The sequence below is a fragment of the Ornithorhynchus anatinus genome, chromosome 5, assembly GCF_004115215.2.
Source record: "Ornithorhynchus anatinus isolate Pmale09 chromosome 5, mOrnAna1.pri.v4, whole genome shotgun sequence".
Lineage (NCBI taxonomy): Eukaryota > Metazoa > Chordata > Mammalia > Monotremata > Ornithorhynchidae > Ornithorhynchus > Ornithorhynchus anatinus.
In genome coordinates, this window is record NC_041732.1 from 37,803,940 (window position 1) to 37,822,635 (window position 18,696).

Here is an 18,696-nt window from a genome sequence, read left to right on the forward strand (position 1 = left end):
GAAGGAGGTGTTACTTTTTTCAAGGAAACAGAATTTTCAGGGAGATATGCAGTGATTGAGGGATAGTGTTCAGGGCCCAACTGGCAGAAAATTGAAGAACCCAAAATTTCAAAATATTGAAGACTTTGAGACCTGCAAATTGAGGGGAAGTTTATTGCCACTCCAGTGTTAGAAAGTATGGTGCCTGTGTTCAGTCTTTCATCTGACAAGAATGATACAAGCATTATTGTTCTTGGGTTGAGAGGCAAAGTGCTAAGAGAATGACATGAGGAATAGTGTGGTGTAATGGAAACAGAGTGGGCCTGAAAGTCAGAGGACCTGCGTTCTAATCCCAGCTCCACCATGTGCCTGCTGTATGACCCTGGACAAGTCACAACTTTTTGGTGCCTCAGTTCCCTCATTGACAAAATGGAAATTCAATACTTGTGCTCTCCTCTCTTCCTATCTTATTCCTATCTATGCTGGGATAGTGCTTGTATCCCAGCACTTAGAACAATGTTTGACACATAGTAAGTACTTAATAAATGCCATTATTATTATTATTTTTAAGACTTGAAAGCAGGATGGGTTGGAAGACAAAAGCTCCTTGGACTACTGTGCATGCAGCTTTATTGACTGACATCTTTTTAATGATAATGGTACTTGTTAAGCACATAATGCCATCATTATTATTGTTACTAAGTGCCAAGCACTGTTCTAAGCTCCATTCCCTGTCAAGTCCTGACCAGCTCATACAAATACCAGTCCATGAGGCTATTTCCCATATCCTTGTGAACCAGCCTCTATATTTTGGACAATCTGTTCCCTTTCACTTGGTACACATTTCCAATTCTCTCCCTTTAGCCCCAAGTGATTTGTGAGGAAGAGGCAGTAAACAGATGCAAAGCAGTAGTCACTCATTCCTGTGCCACGGGGTCTCATGCTTTGCGATAGTAAAATCGGAGTTATTTTTAATATTCCTCATTAGCTCTTTGGAGATGGAAATACCAAAGGGCCAATCAGGCCCACATATGGGGCTAGAACCAGGCAGCTAAACCTGGGAGGGCTGATCCCATCCTGCCACACAGCAGGAAACCTAATCCACTTTAGTACCACCATATTGACCACTGGATCAAAGAGTAACTTTTTTTCTTCTTGTCCTTTCCCTTTTATTATCCCACTGAAGCAGACAAGAGCACGGAGGTCATGAGATGACCAATAGATCTGGGAAGCTCAGCGTGGCACAAGTTTCTTGCTTCCCTTTACTACAATTTATCAATTGTATTTATTAAGCTCTTACTGTTTGTAGAGCATGCTACTAAGTACTTGGGAAAGTACAATATAACAGAATAGGTAGACACTCATTCTGTGAAGTCAAGTCAAGATGGACGAACCAAATAAGGAAAGGGGGAAAGGACGACTCACTATCCCTACTTCCTCAAAGAGCAGATTCTTGGAACCATTTCAGAGCACCAAGAGGGCTACTACAGTCAGATCTCTTCCCTAAGTTGGGGGGCAAAAAGGAAGATTGGAGTTGGATACCCCCAAGAGATGTGAACTTTGAGAGAGATGGGGAGAAGGGAAGTGGAAAAAAGTGGGTGGGGTGAGATAGAGGAAGAGTGCTATACACTGGAAGTGATGAAACATGGCCCTCATTATCATCATAAGAAGTTGTTCATGTGAAAAGGGTAGTAGGCTCAAGGGTGGGTTCTATAAATTGAGGAACGAGATGTCCATAATAGGGCTACGAAAGAGACAGGGATGTTTGATGGAAAGTATAGAAGTCAAGAAGGGCAACTTCTTCACTTCCTCCAAACATCCTTGTCACTGTTAGAGACAATGTGATCTGACCCAGTAATAGCATTTATCATTTAAGGGTACAGCTCAGTTTTAGACAAGTTCTGCAGTAACTCAAAGCACTATAAATTGTGATTTTTAGGCACTTAACCTTCAACAACACTTGCCTCCAGAACTCTTCCCTCCACTTGATTCTAAGTACATTCCCAAGCCATAGGTACTTCAGAGGACTATTTTTAGCTGGAAGCTTCAGCCATTCCAAAGTTGCTGTATAGTGAGAACTCCCCTCCAAATGAGACAATCGCTATAGAAGTCCTCCCACGCAAACATTTAAAGGTCATTAGAACAGAAGACCAGGAATGCCAGAAGAGTACAGTTCCGCTGGAGAAGGGAAAAGAGATTTCCTAGCTCTGTTGTAGCAAAGGACATTATGGATTCCAACTACACCTTTAAAGCAGCAGCACGGCTTGATGAATAGAGCTCGGGCCTGGAAGTCAGAGGTCCTGGATTCTAATCCTGCCTCTACCACATGTGTGGTGTGTGACCTTGGACAAGTCACTTCTCTGGGCCTCAGTTACCTCCTCTGTAAAATGGGGATGAAGAGTGGGAGTCCCATGTGGGTCAGGGATTGTGTCCAACCTGATTAATTTATATCGATCCCAGCACTTAGAACAGTGCTTGAGACATAGCAAGTATCAACATGAGTCTTCCGAAGGAAGAAAGCAGGTAAGCCCAAACAAGATCCAGTAATGATAGAACTCTTCAAGAACCCCATAAGCACAATGGTAATATATAATACCTTGCAGTTGCCACATACAGGAGCCAGCTTGTGACTGGTTAGATCTGATCACCCGGCTGCCTTCTAATCAGTTGAGTTCTAGATTCACAATCAACAGGGAGTTTGGGAAAGGGAGAAAGGGGAAAAAGGAAGAAGTTACTGCTTCCCACTGGCTGGGCATGCTGTGCCCTTCAATAGGTCAGAACTTCAGTTCTGATTTCACGAGTCCCAACTTGCTAGGGCTGAGCCCTGCTCAGCCCATGTTTCTTCCAAACTAAGGTTATGTTGGGGGTGGGCTGGATTGAAGAGCTCTTCACTGCTGAGGAATTTCTACCTCTTCTAGGAAGTATAACAGCTAGTTTCATACATTTCCTTTGCCTGAGCTATTGTGGAACAATGCCAATTGTCCAAATGCTTGCTGTGTGAAGCCAAGGCTTGCCTGGTTCTTGGAATTACTCCTAACCTCTGGCAGTTTGCTTTGGGGTGCTGTGTCTTATCAGGTAAGATCTTTAGTACTCGAGGGAGAAAGAACTGCTATAGTCTCACCTGTTTTCCCAACAAGAGGGAGAGGGAGAAGCCCCCCCGCAACCCCAAACAAAAAAACTAAGTTCTAAACTCCATGCACTATTCAAAACACTAACAATGGATCTTCCACAATGAGTAGGATTAAAGTTTTATTGATTGATATACACATTAGATTTCAGAATATAAACAGAAGTCACCTGGGAGTGGGTAGGGCCTCGGGCTAGCAGCAGCTGCCATAAAAAAAACTGGAAGAGAACTCCTGCTTTAGGCAGATTGGGATCAAATCTACACTGTTTCTTTTAATGTCCCTCTCTTCCAAAACTTGCTTCTTCTCCCATTTTTGAATCCCATCTCCGACATGTACAACCCCATACTCTGCTGAAGTTTATACATTCTAACCAGGGTCAAGAGGATCGAAACATTATTTGTAGATCATAGAGGAGTTCCCTCGCACCCTCGCCTCGTGTAGGCTAGGCAGTCACCCCGAGTGGCTGCTTTGGGGGGCATTCCTGGGCTCTCTGGTGATTGGATTAGATACAGCCACACTCCTCCACCACCATATCCTCCAAGTAGTGGATTGCCATGCTCTGGTCTTCATCAGTGACGATCAGGTTTTGAGGGCTCATCCGTATGGGTACACAAGATGGTGTGCTCACTGCATATGTGGGCTGTAAGTGGTGTAGCAAGCCCTATGGAGGAGTAAAGGATTAAGAAGCATTCAGTTTAACCTGTGTAGGAGTCCATGGCATCCTGAGAAAGGGAGTGTGGGGAACCCACCTATGCCTAGGATCAGACCCATTAAGGATGTGATTAAGTGCCTAGGTTTGACCACTTGGACCCAAATGTTACCATACTGCTCCACCCACAGAGTTGTAAGGGAATTGAGGGGGAAGAAAAAAAAAAAAAAGAGACCTATTGGTTCTCCAGTGAATTGGGATTTAGTTTTCCTTGGGGTTGGTCTCCTTTCAAAGAGAGAGTTTCCTGATTGTAGCTCACACTGCTTGTTTGAAAGATTGCATAGAATGAACCCAGTCCTGATTTTCTGGTAAAATATTAATCTGACTTGAGCCCTCCCTTCCTCTTCTCCCACTCCCTTTTGCATTGCCCTGCCTTGCTCTCTTTATATTAGAGAAGCAGAGTGGCTTAGTGGAAAAAACATGGGTTTATGAGTCAGGGGTTGTGGTCTCTAATCCTGCCTCTGCCACTTAGCTGTGTGACTTTGGGCAAGTCACTTCACTTCTCTGTGCCTGTTACCTCATCTGTAAAATGGGGATTAAGACTGTGAGCTCCATGTGGGACAACCTGATTACCTATCTACCCCAGTGCTTAGAACAGTGATTGGCACAAAGTGCTTAAAAATTATGATTATTATTCATCCCCATCCTTTCCAGCCCCACTTTTGTACATATCTGTAAGTTATACAGTATTTGTTCTATTTGCCAGGCACTGTACTAAATGCTGGGGTGGTTACAAGCAAAAGGAGCTGACAGTCTCTATCCCACTTAGGGCTAAGTCTCAATCCCCATTTTACAGATGAGGTAACTGAGACCCAGAGAAGTGAAGTGACTTGCCAAAGGTCACACAGTAGACAAGTGGCAGAGCTGGGATTAGAACGCATGGCCTTTTGACTCCCAGGCTCATGCTCTATCCACTATGCCATGCTGCTTCTGTACCTTTGGGTGAGGGTTTAAGGGATTCTTTGGAGCCATAAGGGACATTTCTTGCCCAGATCCTTGCTGAAAGACTACATCCAATCTGACGAGGTTCATTAAGGACCCATGAGAGTGGAGATTAGCATAAGGAAACATCATTCCTTACCATGATCACAGCATAGTTGACATTAGAATGCTGAGGAGGTGTCGAGCAGGTCCCCTGGCACTGGTAGGCATCAAAGGACTTGGGTGCCAAAACCCATTTGCCCCACGGTAGCTGGTTGAAGTCCACGACCATGTTCACCCGCCGGCAGGAGCCTTTGTCATGGGACAGCTGGCTAGAGGCCACATCTTCTTCCTCAAGGCCTGGAGTCTCCCGTTTCACCCTCTTGGCACCTGCCATCTGAGCTACTCGGATCATAGTGGGTCGGGTAGAATGTTTGGAAGCCACTATCAGAGTGACCATGTTACTCTTATCAGCCACACAGTTTCCCAGGATGGCGTGGTTGACCATGCCAGCTGAGAACTGGCCGTTTACCCACTTCCCCTTCCCTTTGAGCAGGTTGTGGAGCTCTGCCCAGTAAACCAGGAGGCAAGTGACATCCAGCACTACCAAGCTGCTTAGGTGGGCAGAAGGGAGCGTCACAGGGTAGGAGCCTAGCAGGAACCAGCCCGGCCCCCTGCGGGGATCCTGGAGCTCCAGGGTCAGGTGGGTGGCTCGAGGACCCGCCGGCACTTGGGCCCACAGCTCGACTACCGGTCGAACCCCTGAAATGGGAATGGCCTCAAAGGACAAGTTCCAGTGATGTCCCACTGTTTGGAAGCCTGGAAGAAAAAGAGAAGAGCACCTTGGGTCATAATAAGTAGCTCTTAAAAACACTTCATCCCAGTTTTTGCCCACCCTCCCTTTTTTCTTTAAATGGTATTTGTTAAGTGCTTACTATGTGCCAAGCACTGTTCTAAGCACAGGGGTAGATACAAGTCAATCAGGTTGGCAGAGTCCCTGTCCCAAATGGGGCTCACAGTCTTAGTCCAATTTTCCAGATGAGGTAAGAGGCCCAGAGAAGTTAGGTGACTTGCCCAAGGTCACAGCTGACAAAATTAGAACCCATGTCCTCTGACTCCCAAGCCCAGGCTCTTACCCCTAAGCCACACTGCTTCTCAAAAGCAAAAAAAAAAAAAAGTCTTTTTACTTTGTTACACTGACCACTGGTTCAAGGAGTAGCAGCTTTCCTCCCCTGCAACTTATCCTTTCCCTTTTATTATTACCCCACTGAAGCAGAGAGGAGCACAGAGTCCAAGAGATGACCGAAAAGATCCTGGAAGCTCAGAGTAGCACAAGTTTCCCCCTCATCTTTTCACTCAGTTTCCTAGCCTGTCACTCTCTCATTCACTCCACACATCCAATCCGTCACCAATGCCTGCCGGTCTCACCTTTACAATATCACCAAGATCCGCCCTTTCCTCCATCTGAACAACTATCATACCGGTACAAGCTCTCATAATATCCTGGCTGGATTATTGTGTCAGCCATCTCTCGGACCTCCCTTCCTCCTATCTCTCCCCACTCCAGTCTATTCTTCATTCTGCTGCCCAGCTCATCTTCCTGCAGAAACACTCTGGGCATGCCACTCCCCTCCTTAAAAGCCTCCACTGGTTGCCCATCAGTCTCTGCACGAAACAACAACAAAAAAAACCTTTTCACTCTGGGCTTCAAGCCTCTCCACCTCCCTTCTCTCTACTACCGACCCCGTACACTCTGCTCCTCTGCCACTTACCTCCTCACCATCCCCCGTTCACGCCTATCCTGCCGACCTCTGGCCAGCGTCCTACTGCTGTCCTGGAATACCCTCCCTCCTCACCTCCACCAAACTAATTCTCTTCCCCCTCTTCAAAACCCTGAGAGCTCACCTCCTCCAAGAGGTCTTCCCAGACTGAGCTTCCCCTTTTCCCTCTGCTCCCTCTCCCTTCCCTCCCCCCCAGCTAAGCCCCCTTTCCCTCTGCTCCTGATCCTCTCCCTTCCCCTCAGCACTGTGCTCATCTGTACACATTTTTATTACCCTATTTATTTGTACACCTCATTATGCATCCCCTTGTTTCTATTTATCACGATTATGTTGTCTTGTTTCTGTCCGTCTCCCCCAATTAGACTGTAAGCCCATCATTGGGCAGGGATTGTCTTTATCTGTTGCCAAATGGTATATTCCAAGCACTTAGTACAGTGCTCTGTACATAGTAAGTGCTCAATAAATACTATTGAATGAATGGATGCTTTGCTCTAGCCACTGCCAGGATCTCACTTCCCTTCCCAAGGCTAAAAATTCAGAGACCAGAAAGGCCTGGAGCTCCGGATAGAGCCTAGTTCCGATCTGTAGTTGCTCCACTTAATAATGGTATTTAAGTGCTTACTATGTGGCAAGCACTGTACTAAGTGCTGGAGGAATCAGGTCCCACAGTTTAAGTATAAGGGAGAACAGGTACTGAATCCCCATTTTGCAAATGAAGGAGTTGAGGCAGAGAAGCAACTTATCCTAGGTCACATAGCAGACACCTGGCAGAGTCAGGATTAGAATTCAAGTCCTTTGACTTCCAGGCTTAGGCTCTCTCCACTAGGCCTCACTCTTTGCTTGATCTTGGATAAAAAGTCACTTTTAACCTCTGTGTCTGTTTTACCACAACTCCAAGATGGAAGACTAGCAAAACAAATTTTAAACACACTGGTCACTAGCCAGTTTTCTCTGCTTCCCTCCCTGCAACTATTTAGCTTGAGGGATTCATCCTTTCCACACATTATCTTTGAGAGTTTATGTTCAGTTCAAACTTAAGAAATGTTATCAACAGTATTTGAGCACTTACAGTGTGGAGAGGACTCTAGTGGGCTCTTGGGAATACAGTAGTTTGTAGACAGATTCCCTTCCCACCAGCAGCATTACAGTCTAGAGGGGGAGACCAACTTTGAAAATAAGTTATGGCTCTTTATATGATTAGGGAAGTATCACTTGAGTTTTCTCTGTCCATTACCAGTCAGGAATTCAACTTTCCTATATCACAAGGCTATTTTTTGTAGAACCCCCACATTGAGGAAGACCTTTGTAAGAGTCAGCCCCACCCACATCTATTTCATACACTACCATGTCTAGACAGGTAGTCAGAACACTCTAATTCTACCTTTGTTCCATTTAAGCCATGTCATGAACACACACATTTTGCCAGAACACTGCCCAACCTCCCCTCCCTCAATATCCTGCCTTACATAAATCCACTAACTTCACCATCACATTCTACATATCTTGAATTATTTGCCACTCAGAAGAAAAGCATGTAGGAAGGAATATTTCTATCACCTTTGTTATCTTGCACCCTTCCAAGTGCTTAATACAATGCTCTGTAGACAGTAAGCATTCAGTAAATACCATTAATTGATATAACTTACATCCCACTCACCCAGCAAAAAAACACCTTACTTTTTGCCACAAAGAAGAAACCTTCACTGCCCCCTCTCAGGGGAAACCCTCTCCTTGAACCATGATGTCCAGGACGACTTGCAGAAGAGGAGGAGGAAGAGAAATCCTGCATCAGTTCCTTCCAAAGGTTTACACCTGAAGATTTGGGCTGAGAGGAGTCTCCCGCTTCCAGCAGATCAGGTAACACACAACAAAAGCTAAGAGCCAAAAGCCCAAGGCCAAAGAACCCCATACTGTACCCAAATAACCCCACAAGCCCCTGAGGTCAATAGTACTGGAACCAGTATTGCCTATAAATACCTCCCTGGTCAGTTGGGGGAACTCCACCCCTTTCCTCCCTCTCCCACAGAAAGCTTTTTTGGCAATGAAACTTGATTGGATCCAGGTGTATTTTCACTGCCCAGGTCCTCTAGAGGCCTGATACTCCACTCTGACTTCAATGGGGGAACTTCAGGTGCAGGTTATACAACAGGGAGGCATTAGCCCTCTCAGCAGGCAATAACTGGATGCCACTGACACTTGTTAAAGATGCCTAGTTTTTGGTTGCTATGCCTGGCTTCAGAGCCTTCTTCAGTCAATCAATACTAGCAGGGATTAAACACTTAACATACATGAAGCACAGAAAGGGCATTAAAAAAATACCCAGTCATTAATTCATACCCAATCCCTGACCTACAAGGCACTCATAATCTAAAAAGGAGAGAACAGAACACAGAGGGAAAGAATGACTGACCAAATTCAACAGTTCAGAAGCAACAAGAAGAAAAACCGAGTTTGTTCCCTGCTCCAGGTTGGGAGGAGGGATGTGGCCTCTGGCAATCATTTGAAGAACTTTTCATAGCCCTTTCCACTCTCTTGATGATAAAAAGAACCTGAACAATAGCACAGGTAAGGAGTGGGGCCAGTGGCTAACACACTAACTGGGATGGCCTACTGGCTCTGGAAATGAGTATGGGCTATGGAGTCAGGATTTCAATCAATCAATCATATTTATAGAGTGCTGTATGCAGAGTACTGTATTAAGCGCTTGGGAGAGTACTCTATAACACAGTTGGTAGACATGTTCCCTTCCCACAGACTAGAGAGGGAGATAGACACTAATATAAGTTACCGACATGTAAATAATTGCTATGGGCTTGAAAGATGAATAAAGGGAGCAAATCAAGGTGACACAGAGGGGAGTAGAAGAAGAGGAAAGGAGGACTTAATCAGGGAAGGCCTCTTGGAGGAGATGTACTTTAAGATATCTAAATTCTAATCTGGGCTCTGCCAGTTGCCTGCTTTGTGTGAACTTGGGTAAATCACTGAACTTCTCTGGGCCTCAGTTTCCTATCTGGAAAGTGGGGATTGAATTCCTGGTCTCCCTCCTTGTTATACTCTGAGCCCCATGTGGGACCGAGACTGTGTCCAGTTTGGTTGTATTTTACCTACTTCAATGCTGGCACATAGTAAGCGCTTAATAAATATCACAATTACCATTATTATTATCCTGAGTTAATAAGAGCCTAGGTCCTTCTGAGTCCCAGGCCCATCTCTTTTTAGCTCCTTGAGGGCAGGAATCGTGTCTACTTACTCTAGTGTACTCTCCAAAGCGTTTAGTACAGTGCTCTGCACGGAGTTCGCTTTCAATAAATATCAATGATTGATTGCTTGGAGATTGAAATTAGAGAAGCATTATGGCTCAGTGGAAAGAAAACGAGCTTGGGAGTCCGAGGTCATGGGTTCAAATCCTGACTCTGCAGTTTGTCAGCTGTGTGACTTTGGGCAAGTCATTTAACTTCTTTGTGCCTCAGTTACCTCATCTGTAAAATGGGGATTAAGACTGTGAGCCCCACGTGGGATAACCTGTATCCTCTCCAGCGCTTAGAACAGTGCTTGGCACATAGTAAGCACCTAACAAATTCCGTCATTATTATTATTATCATTAGTCAAGGCTGCCAACCTTTCTCTCAAATGTGGGGCCTCACTGCCCTCTTATGGACAAACTGGTTTTTTTCACCCTGTTTTACCAGCTCCTACGCAAATCTAGTCTTGCAGTTATTTAACGGGGTTTCAGAGAAAGACTATTAGTAAACAATAGTAGAAGCATGGAGTTGGGACCGATCATCGAGTTTGCAAATATTTAAACCATTCAGGACAGTTAATAGTCTGTTCCTTTCTTAAAGACCTCAGAATTAGAAGCTCCACATTCTCTCTTTGGTAACCTGGTATTTCAGAAGCATGACAGTGAAGACCTTCCTCAAGTCTAACTAAAATTTCCCCTCTCATTTAACACCCTTTCCTTTTGTTCAATGTCTCAAAGGATATGAAACTTGAAAACAGTAATAAAGTCACTCCATATCACTCAAAAGTATGGCTTAGAAGGAATTGTACTAAGCCCCTGAGAAAGCACGACAGAAATAAAAGTGTTTCTCTACATTTTTTCTGAAGGGCAATGACCAATTGCTTCACCTGTCTGTAATTTATTTTAATGTTTTTCTCCCTCTGTACCATACTACACACTTGGGAGAGGACAAAACAAGAGAGTCGGTAGACACATTCCCTGCCCACAACGAGCTTGCAGTCTATAAGGGGAGACAGACATCAGTATAAATATATAATTTATAGATATGTACTTATGTTGTGGGGTTGAGGTTGTGGTGAATACCAGATGTCCAAAGGTTAAAGATTCAAGTGCATATAAGAAACATCTCTCCCCATCTCCATCTCGAATATGTTGTCCCTGGCTGTGAGTTTTGGGTGAGAGTGGGGAGAGAGGAGAAAGAAAGATTGAAGAGGGAAAATTCCTTTATATATTGGGACCAAGTTCTGCTGTTCCAGCTAGAATGAAGCTGAGTTGTGTAAGGAGGGATGAGTGCTCTCAGTTGATTATCTGAATGACTAACTTATTTTTTCCCTGTTAGGGTAAAATGACACTTTAGACAATCCAGGGTTCTTCTTCTAGATCTCAGAACTAAGCCCAGGGTCTCTGGCACAAATTTAGTAGAGAATCAGGTCCAGGACCAATCTCTAAAGACTAACACCCAACGCTTCTGACTCCCAGACCCATGCTCTATTCATTAGGCCACACTGCTTCTCAATGGGTTAATTGTTAGATAACTTGTTCTAGCATCTTCCTAGGTGTTAAAGTTACACTTATGGGTTTTTTATTACTGCTTACCATAGTATCCTTTTCCCTCTCTCCAAATATGAGGTTAATATTTGCTCTTCTCCAAATGCACAGGACCTTATGGAGGGTGTAATGGACAGAGCATTCATTCATTCATTCAATAGTATTTATTGAGCGCTTACTACGTGCACAGCACTGTACTAAGCGCTTGGGATGAACAAGTCGGCAACAGATAGAGACAGTCCCTGCCGTTTGACGGGCTTACAGTCTAATCGGGGGAGACGGACAGACAAGAACACGGGCCAGAAGGTCATGTGTTCTAATCCCGCCTGTGCCACATGTCTGCTGTGTGACCTTGAGCAAGTCACTTGACTTCTCTGTGCCTCGGTTACCTCATCTGTAAAATGGGAGTTGAGATTGTAAGCCCCTGTGAGCCCCTTGTGGGACAGAAGACAGTGTCCAACCCAATTTGCTTGTAACCACCCCGAGCTTGGTATAGTAAGTGCTTAATGAATACCACAATTACTTTTATTCAGTGCTTAGTACAGTGCCTGGCACATAGTAAGTGCTTAACAAATACCACTATTATTATTCTTGTTGTATAAAACTCAGGAATGTGGAAGACCAAAAATGCCCCTGAGAACTGGGAAGAATACAGTGCCTGGTGCATAGTAAGGGCTTAACAAGTGCCATTATTATTATTATTGCCATTGTATAAAACTCAGGATGGTGGAAGACCAAAAGCACCCCTGAGAATTGGGAAAAGTGCAGTGCCTAACACACAGTAAGCGCTTAACAAATACCATTATTAGTATTATTGATATTAATCATAATTATTGTCGATGTACAAAACTCAGGAAGGTGGAAGACCAAAAGCACCCCTGAGAACAGGGAAAAGTACAGTGCCTGGCACACAGTAAGTGATTAACAAATACCATTATTATTATCATTAATAATTATTGCCGTTGTATACAACTCAGGAAGGTGGAAGACCAAAAACACCCCTGAGAACTGGGAAAAGTACAGTGCCTGGTGCATAGAAAGTGCTTAACAAATACCATTATTATTATTAATAATTATTGTCATTGTATAAAACTCAGGAAGGTGGAAGACCAAAAACACCCCTGAGAACTGGGAAGAGTACAGTGCCTGGCACATAGTAAGTGCTTAACAAATACCATGATTATTGGTATTATTATTAATCATAATTATTGTCAATGTACAAAACACAGGAAGGTGGAAGACCAAAAACACCCCTGAGAACTGGGAAGAGTACAGTGCCTGGCACATAGTAAGTGCTTAACAAATACCATGATTATTGGTATTATTGATATTAATCATAATTATTGTCGATGTACAAAACTCAGGAAGGTGGAAGACCAAAAACACCCCTGAGAACTGGGAAAACTACAGTGCCTGGTGCATAGTAAGCACTTAACAAATACTATTATTATTGGTATTGTTGATATTAATCATAATCATTGTCGACATACAAAACTCAGGAAGGCGGAAGACCAAAAACACCCCTGAGAACTGGGAAAAGTACTGTGCCTGGCACACAGTAAGCACTTAACAAACACCATTAATTAGCATTATTGATTTTAATCATAGTTATTGTCATTGTATAAAACTCAGGCAGGTGGAAGACCAAAAACACCCCTGAGAACTGGGAAGAGTACAGTGCCTGGCGCAAAGTAAGGGCTTAACAAGTACCATTATTATTATTAATCATCATCATTATTGTCGTTGTATAAAACTCAAGAAGGTGGAAGACCAAAAACACCCCTGAGAACTGGGAAGAGTACAGTGCCTGGCGCATAGTAAGGGCTTAACAAGTACCATTATTATTATTAATCATCATCATTATTGTCGTTGTATAAAACTCAAGAAGGTGGAAGGCCAAAAACACCCCTGAGAAGTGGGACAAGGACTCGAGCCGTTCCCATTTGGGGAATGGCAGAGGTGGAGAGGGCTTTGGGGCAGGGCAGTTGGGCCTCCAGCCCTGCTAACTTGTCCGAGGGAGGGAGAGCGCGCGCGCCCCCCTTCTCCCCCCCACCCCGCGCGCGCGCGCGCGCCCCCTCTTCACCATTATCCTTGCCAAGCAAGTCTCGCGAGACGTAGCGCGCGTGATCTCGCGAGAGGGGCGGAGGAGGAGGAGGAGGAGGAGGAGGCCAAGATGGCGGCGGCGGGTTCGGGCGCGGGCACCGGGACGACCACGGCGGCGGCGGCGGCGGTCGAGGATGGGGAGGCTCCGGCGGCGGTGGCGGCGGGGACGACGGGGACGACGGGGACGGCTCCGACCGGAGAAGGAGCCCCGGCCGCCCCCGCTGCGGAGCCCAGCGCGGGGGAGGCGGACAGCGGGTGAGAGCCCTCTCCCACCTCTGCATTCATTTATTCACTCGCTCATTCATTCACTCACTCACTCATTCATTCATTCACTGGCTCATTCATTCACTCACTCGCTCACTTGCTCATTCATTCACTCACTCGCTCATTCATTCATTCACTCGCTCACTTGCTCATTCATTCATTCACTCACACATTCATTCACTCACTCGCTCGCTCATTCATTCATTCACTCGCTCACTTGCTCATTCATTCATTCACTCACACATTCATTCACTCACTCGCTCATTCATTCATTCACGCACTCGCTTATTCATTCAGTCGCTCACTCATTCGTTCATTCGCTCACTCGCTCATTCATTCACTCATTCGTTCACTCGCTCATTCATTCATTCATTCATTGATTCGCTCATTCATTCACTCGCTCGCTCATTCATTCACTCGCTCGTTCATTATTCACTCGCTCGTTCATTCATTCACTCGCTCGTTCATTCATTCACTCACTCGCTTATTCATTCATTCACTCGCTCATTCACTTGCTCGCTCATTCAATCGTTCATTCACTCGCTCGTTCATTCATTCACTCGCTCGTTCATTCATTCACTCACTTGCTTATTCATTCATTCACTCGCTCATTCACTCGCTCATTCAATCATTCACTCACTCACTCATTCATTCATTCATTGGTGGTTACTGTGCGCTAACTATGTGCACAGCACTGTCCCAGAGAAGCAGCGCAGCTCAGTGGCGAGACCCCGGGCTGGGGAGTCGGAGGTCATGGGTTCTAATCCCCGCTCCACCCACTTATCAGCCGGGTGACCTTGGGCAAGACACTTCTCTGGGCCTTGGCGACCTCATCTGGAAAATGGGGATGGAGACTGGGAGCCCCACATGGGACAACCTGATGACCTTCTATCTACCCCAGCGCTTGGAACAGTGCTTGGCATCTAGTAGGCGCTTAAAAAATACCAACATTATTATTATTCATTCAGTAGTATTTATTGAGCACTTACTATGTGCAGAGAATTGGACTACTACTACTACTAATAATCTTGGTATTTGTTAAGTGCTTACTATGTGCAGAGCACTGAACTAAATAATAATAATAATGTTGGTATTAAGCGCTTACTATGTGCAGAGCACTGGACTACTAATAATAATGTTGGTATTTGTTAAGTGCTTACTATGTGCAGAGCACTGAACTAAATAATAATAATAATGTTGGTATTAAGCGCTTACTATGTGCAGAGCACTGGACTACTAATAATAATGTTGGTATTTGTTAAGTGCTTACTATGTGCAGAACACTGGAATACTAATAATGTTGGTATTTGTTAAGTGCTTACTATGTGCAGAGCACTGGACTAACAATAATGTTGGTATTTGTTAAGCACTTACTAGGTGCAGAACACTGTTCTAAGCACTGGGGTAGATACAGGGTCATCAGGTTGTCCCACGTGAGGCTCACAGTCTTCATCCTCATTTTACAGATGAGGTAACTGAGGCACAGAGAACTTAAGTGACTTGACCAAAGTCACCTAGCTGACAAGTGCCGGAGCTGGGATTAGAACCCATGACCTCTGACTCCCAAAACTGGGCTCTTTCCACTGAGCCACGCTGCTTCTCTGAACGCTTGGAATAGACAATTTGGCCACAGAGAGAGACAATCCCTGCCCAACAAAGGAATCACAGTCTAAAAGGGGGAGACACACAACTCCAGGAGGCCTTCTCAGACTGAGCCCTCCCTTTCCCTCCACCCCTCCCCATTCCCCCTCCTCCCACCCTGTGCTCTTCCCCTCCCCACAGCACTGGTGTCTATATATGTTATTTATTACTCTATTAATGATGTGTAGATATCTATGATCCTATTTATCTGTTTTGATGGTACTGATGCCTACTTGTTTTGTCCTGCTGTCCATCTCCCCCTTTTAGATCGTGAGCCTGTGTTGGGCAGGGATCGTCTCTATCTGTTGCTGAATTGTCCATTCCAAGCGCTTAGTACAGGGCTTTGCACACAGTAAGCGCTCAATAAATACGATTGAAGGAATGAATGAATTAAGACAGAAAAACAAAACACGTCTGTCCTGCCTCCCACTGCCCTTGGATTGGGTCCTCTCATTCACTAATCAGCGATGCTATTCATTAAGCGCTTACTATGTGCCAAGCACAGACTGTGCTTCTAGACCCTGAGCCCGTTGTTGAGTAGGAATTGTTTCTCTCTGTCGCCGAATTGTACTCTCCAAGCGCTTAGTACAGTGCTCTGCACACAGTAAGTGCTCAATCAATACCATGAAATGAAGCACTGTTCTGAGTGCTGGGGTAGGCACAAGGTAATCCGGTTGCCCCACTTGGTGCTCACAGTCTTCATCCCTCTTTTACAGATGAGGTAACTGAAGCACAGAGAAGCGAAGCAACTTGCCCAGAGTCACACAACAAACATTATTGTTATCATTATGGTATTTGCTAAGCGCTTACTATGTGCCAAGCACTGGTCCACGTGATGGGGTAGATACAGCATGGCTTGGTGGAAAGAGCCCGGGCTTGGGAGTCAGAAGTCATGGGTTTGAATCCCGGCTCTGCCACTTGTCAGCTGTGTCACTGTGGGCAAGTCACTTAACTTTTCTGTGCCGCAGCTACCTCATCTGTAAAACGGAGATTAACTGTGAGCCACACGTGGGACAACCTGATTACCCTGTACCTACCCCAGTGCTTAGAACAGTGCTCTGCACGTAGTAAGTGCTTAACAAATACCAACATTATTATTATTATACAAAGTAATCAGGTTGCCCCATTTGGGGCTCACATACTTCATCCCTGTTTTTCAGATGAGGTAACTGAGGCACAGAGAAGTGAAGTGACTTGCCAAAGGTCGCACAGTAGACAGTTATTATTATGGTATTTAAGTGCTTTTTATGTGCCAGTTACTATTCTAAGCACTGTGGTAGATTCAAGGGAATCTGGTTGCCCCATGTGGGGCTTACAGTCTTCATCGTTGTTTTGCAGATAACTGAGGCACAGAAAAGTGAAGTGACTTGCTAAGGTCACACAACAGACAAGTGGCGGCCCCGGGATTAGCACCCACGTCCTCTGACTACGAAGCCCATGCTCTTGCCACTGGGCCAGGCTGCTCACATCTCTCCTCCTGCCACCACAGCAGATCTCCTCACCCTCCACACCCCAGAGCACCAAGTCACCACACTTTTGGCCATTTCTCATCACCTGTTTTATGGTATTTAAGTGCTTACTATGTGCCAGGCACTGTACTAAGCACAGGGGTAGATACAAGCAAATCAGGTTGGACCCAGTCCCTGTCCCACGTGGAGTTCACAGTCTTAATCCCCATTTTGCAAATGAGGTAACGGAGGCACAGAAAAGTGAAGTGACTTGCACAAGGTCCTTCTGACTTCCAGACCCATGCTCTAGCCATTAGACCATTCTGTTCTCTCTCCAGGCTACAACAGAAAGAAAGAAATAGGATCCCACGACTCCCCTTTCACACCCCTTTGGAAAGTTAGCATCTTCTGTTACACCGAAGTCCTCTGCACGCAGTGGGGGCTCAATACGTGCTATTGATTGATATTGAAATAGCACTGTCTGTCCTCGAAGAAGTGACTTACATGCAAGTTTTGTCCATGCAGAGATGCCGCCCTGGTTGACGTAACTGGTGGATTGGAAACTGAATCCTCTAATGGGAAAGAAACACTGGTGGGTATATTTTATTTTTGGATTCTTCATAAGCAAAAGGGTAGCATGGGCGTGGTTTAATGGATTATTTTCACTAATCTCTATGAATTTAGGAAGGTGCTGGGGACAGTTCAGAAGTGATGGATACCCAGGCTGGCTCTGTGGATGAAGAGAATGGCCGGCAACTGGGAGAAGTGGAGCTACAGTGTGGGATATGTACAAAATGGTTCACGGCAGACACCTTTGGCATTGACACCACGTGCGTATTTCTTTCAACTCCCGTAAAAGCGTTTCTGTTGAGCCAATTACGACTTTTTAAAAAATCGGTACAAAGGCAGTTACGAAGTTTTAATTGTGGTGTTTAAGTGCTTACTATGCGTCAGGCATGTTTAAGCCCTTATTATGTGCCAGACACTTTGCTAAGCGCTCCCTGGGGAGGATACAAGCAAATCAAGTTGGACACAGTCCGTGTCCCACATGAGATGCACAGTCTCAGTCCCCATTTTACAGATGAGGTAACTGAGGCACAGAAAAGTGAGGTGACTTGCCCAGGGTCACACACCAGAGCTGGGTTTAGAACCCAGGTCTTTCAGACTCCCAGGCCCGTGCTTATCCACTGGGCCATGCTGCTTCTCTTGTAAGCAGAAAAGCAGAAGATGTCAGCGTGAATGAGTGTAAGGTGCATCTAGGACTCCCGATGCCAAGATCTCTTCCCAGCTCCATTTCCTCTCCTTCCCAAAGTGCCCAAGTGCTGGTCCCACTGGACCTGTCAAGTTATTGTAGCCCCGCTGAGACTTCTTTCTCTTTGCCAAAAGCCTTTAACTTGGGCCTTGAATTAAGGATCATTGAGTTGCGAAGGCATTTTGTAAATCTAATGAATACATGAAGGAGCTAGTATGTGACAGGCTTTGTGGGAGAAGAATCATCTTGATGGTTTTCACACCTAGAAGTAACACATGTACAGTTACGCAAGTAAAATAATCTGTCCTATTTGGCTGCTCCACAGATCCTGCTTACCTTTCATGACCAACTACAGTTTTCACTGCAACATATGTCATCATAGTGGGAACACCTATTTCCTCAGAAAACAAGCAAGTAAGAATCAATCCTAGAGTATTTGGGGAATGGGAAATGCCTCTCCCAGAGGATAATGCTGGGTAGACCAGGAGACCATTGTCCTATAGGTAACTCATAAGTTTGGGTTTAGATCTGCCTATGTTCTCCACCTTTCCATGAATCCCCCCAGTGCTCATGAGACCAGCTGATAATAACTGTGGTATTTGTTAAATGCTTACAATGTGCCAGGCACCGTACTAAGCACTAGGATGGATACAAATAAATTGGGTTGGATACAGTCCCAGT

At 45.1% G+C, this 18,696-nt stretch overlaps 2 protein-coding genes across 4 annotated transcripts in view; one reads left to right on the forward strand and one right to left on the reverse strand.

Moving 5' to 3' along the window:
• Positions 1–2,704: 2,704 nt before the first annotated feature.
• LOC103167928 (nodal homolog 2-A-like) lies at positions 2,705–8,514 on the reverse strand. Its single transcript, XM_029064732.2, has 3 exons — positions 8,196–8,514; positions 4,898–5,556; positions 2,705–3,768 (listed from the first exon to the last, which is right to left on the reverse strand). Exons 1-3 carry the CDS (start codon positions 8,425–8,427, stop codon positions 3,610–3,612), a joined length of 1,050 nt encoding a protein of 349 aa, XP_028920565.1. The 5' UTR covers positions 8,428–8,514; the 3' UTR covers positions 2,705–3,609.
• A 5,048-nt stretch (positions 8,515–13,562) lies between these two features.
• ASH2L (ASH2 like, histone lysine methyltransferase complex subunit) overlaps positions 13,563–18,696 on the forward strand; it is a 34,295-nt gene continuing 29,161 nt past the window's right edge. The window contains exons 1-4 of one of the 3 annotated variants that reach the window (XM_007661081.4): positions 13,563–13,665; positions 17,289–17,355; positions 17,448–17,593; positions 18,341–18,429. In XM_007661081.4, the coding sequence (XP_007659271.2) occupies positions 17,475–17,593; positions 18,341–18,429 (208 nt within the window). In that variant the 5' untranslated portion in view covers positions 13,563–13,665; positions 17,289–17,355; positions 17,448–17,474. Of the gene's footprint in view, positions 13,666–17,288; positions 17,356–17,447; positions 17,594–18,340; positions 18,430–18,696 lie in introns of those variants that run through there. The other 2 variants (XM_001519463.6, XR_003759672.2) reach the window with 2 other exon arrangements.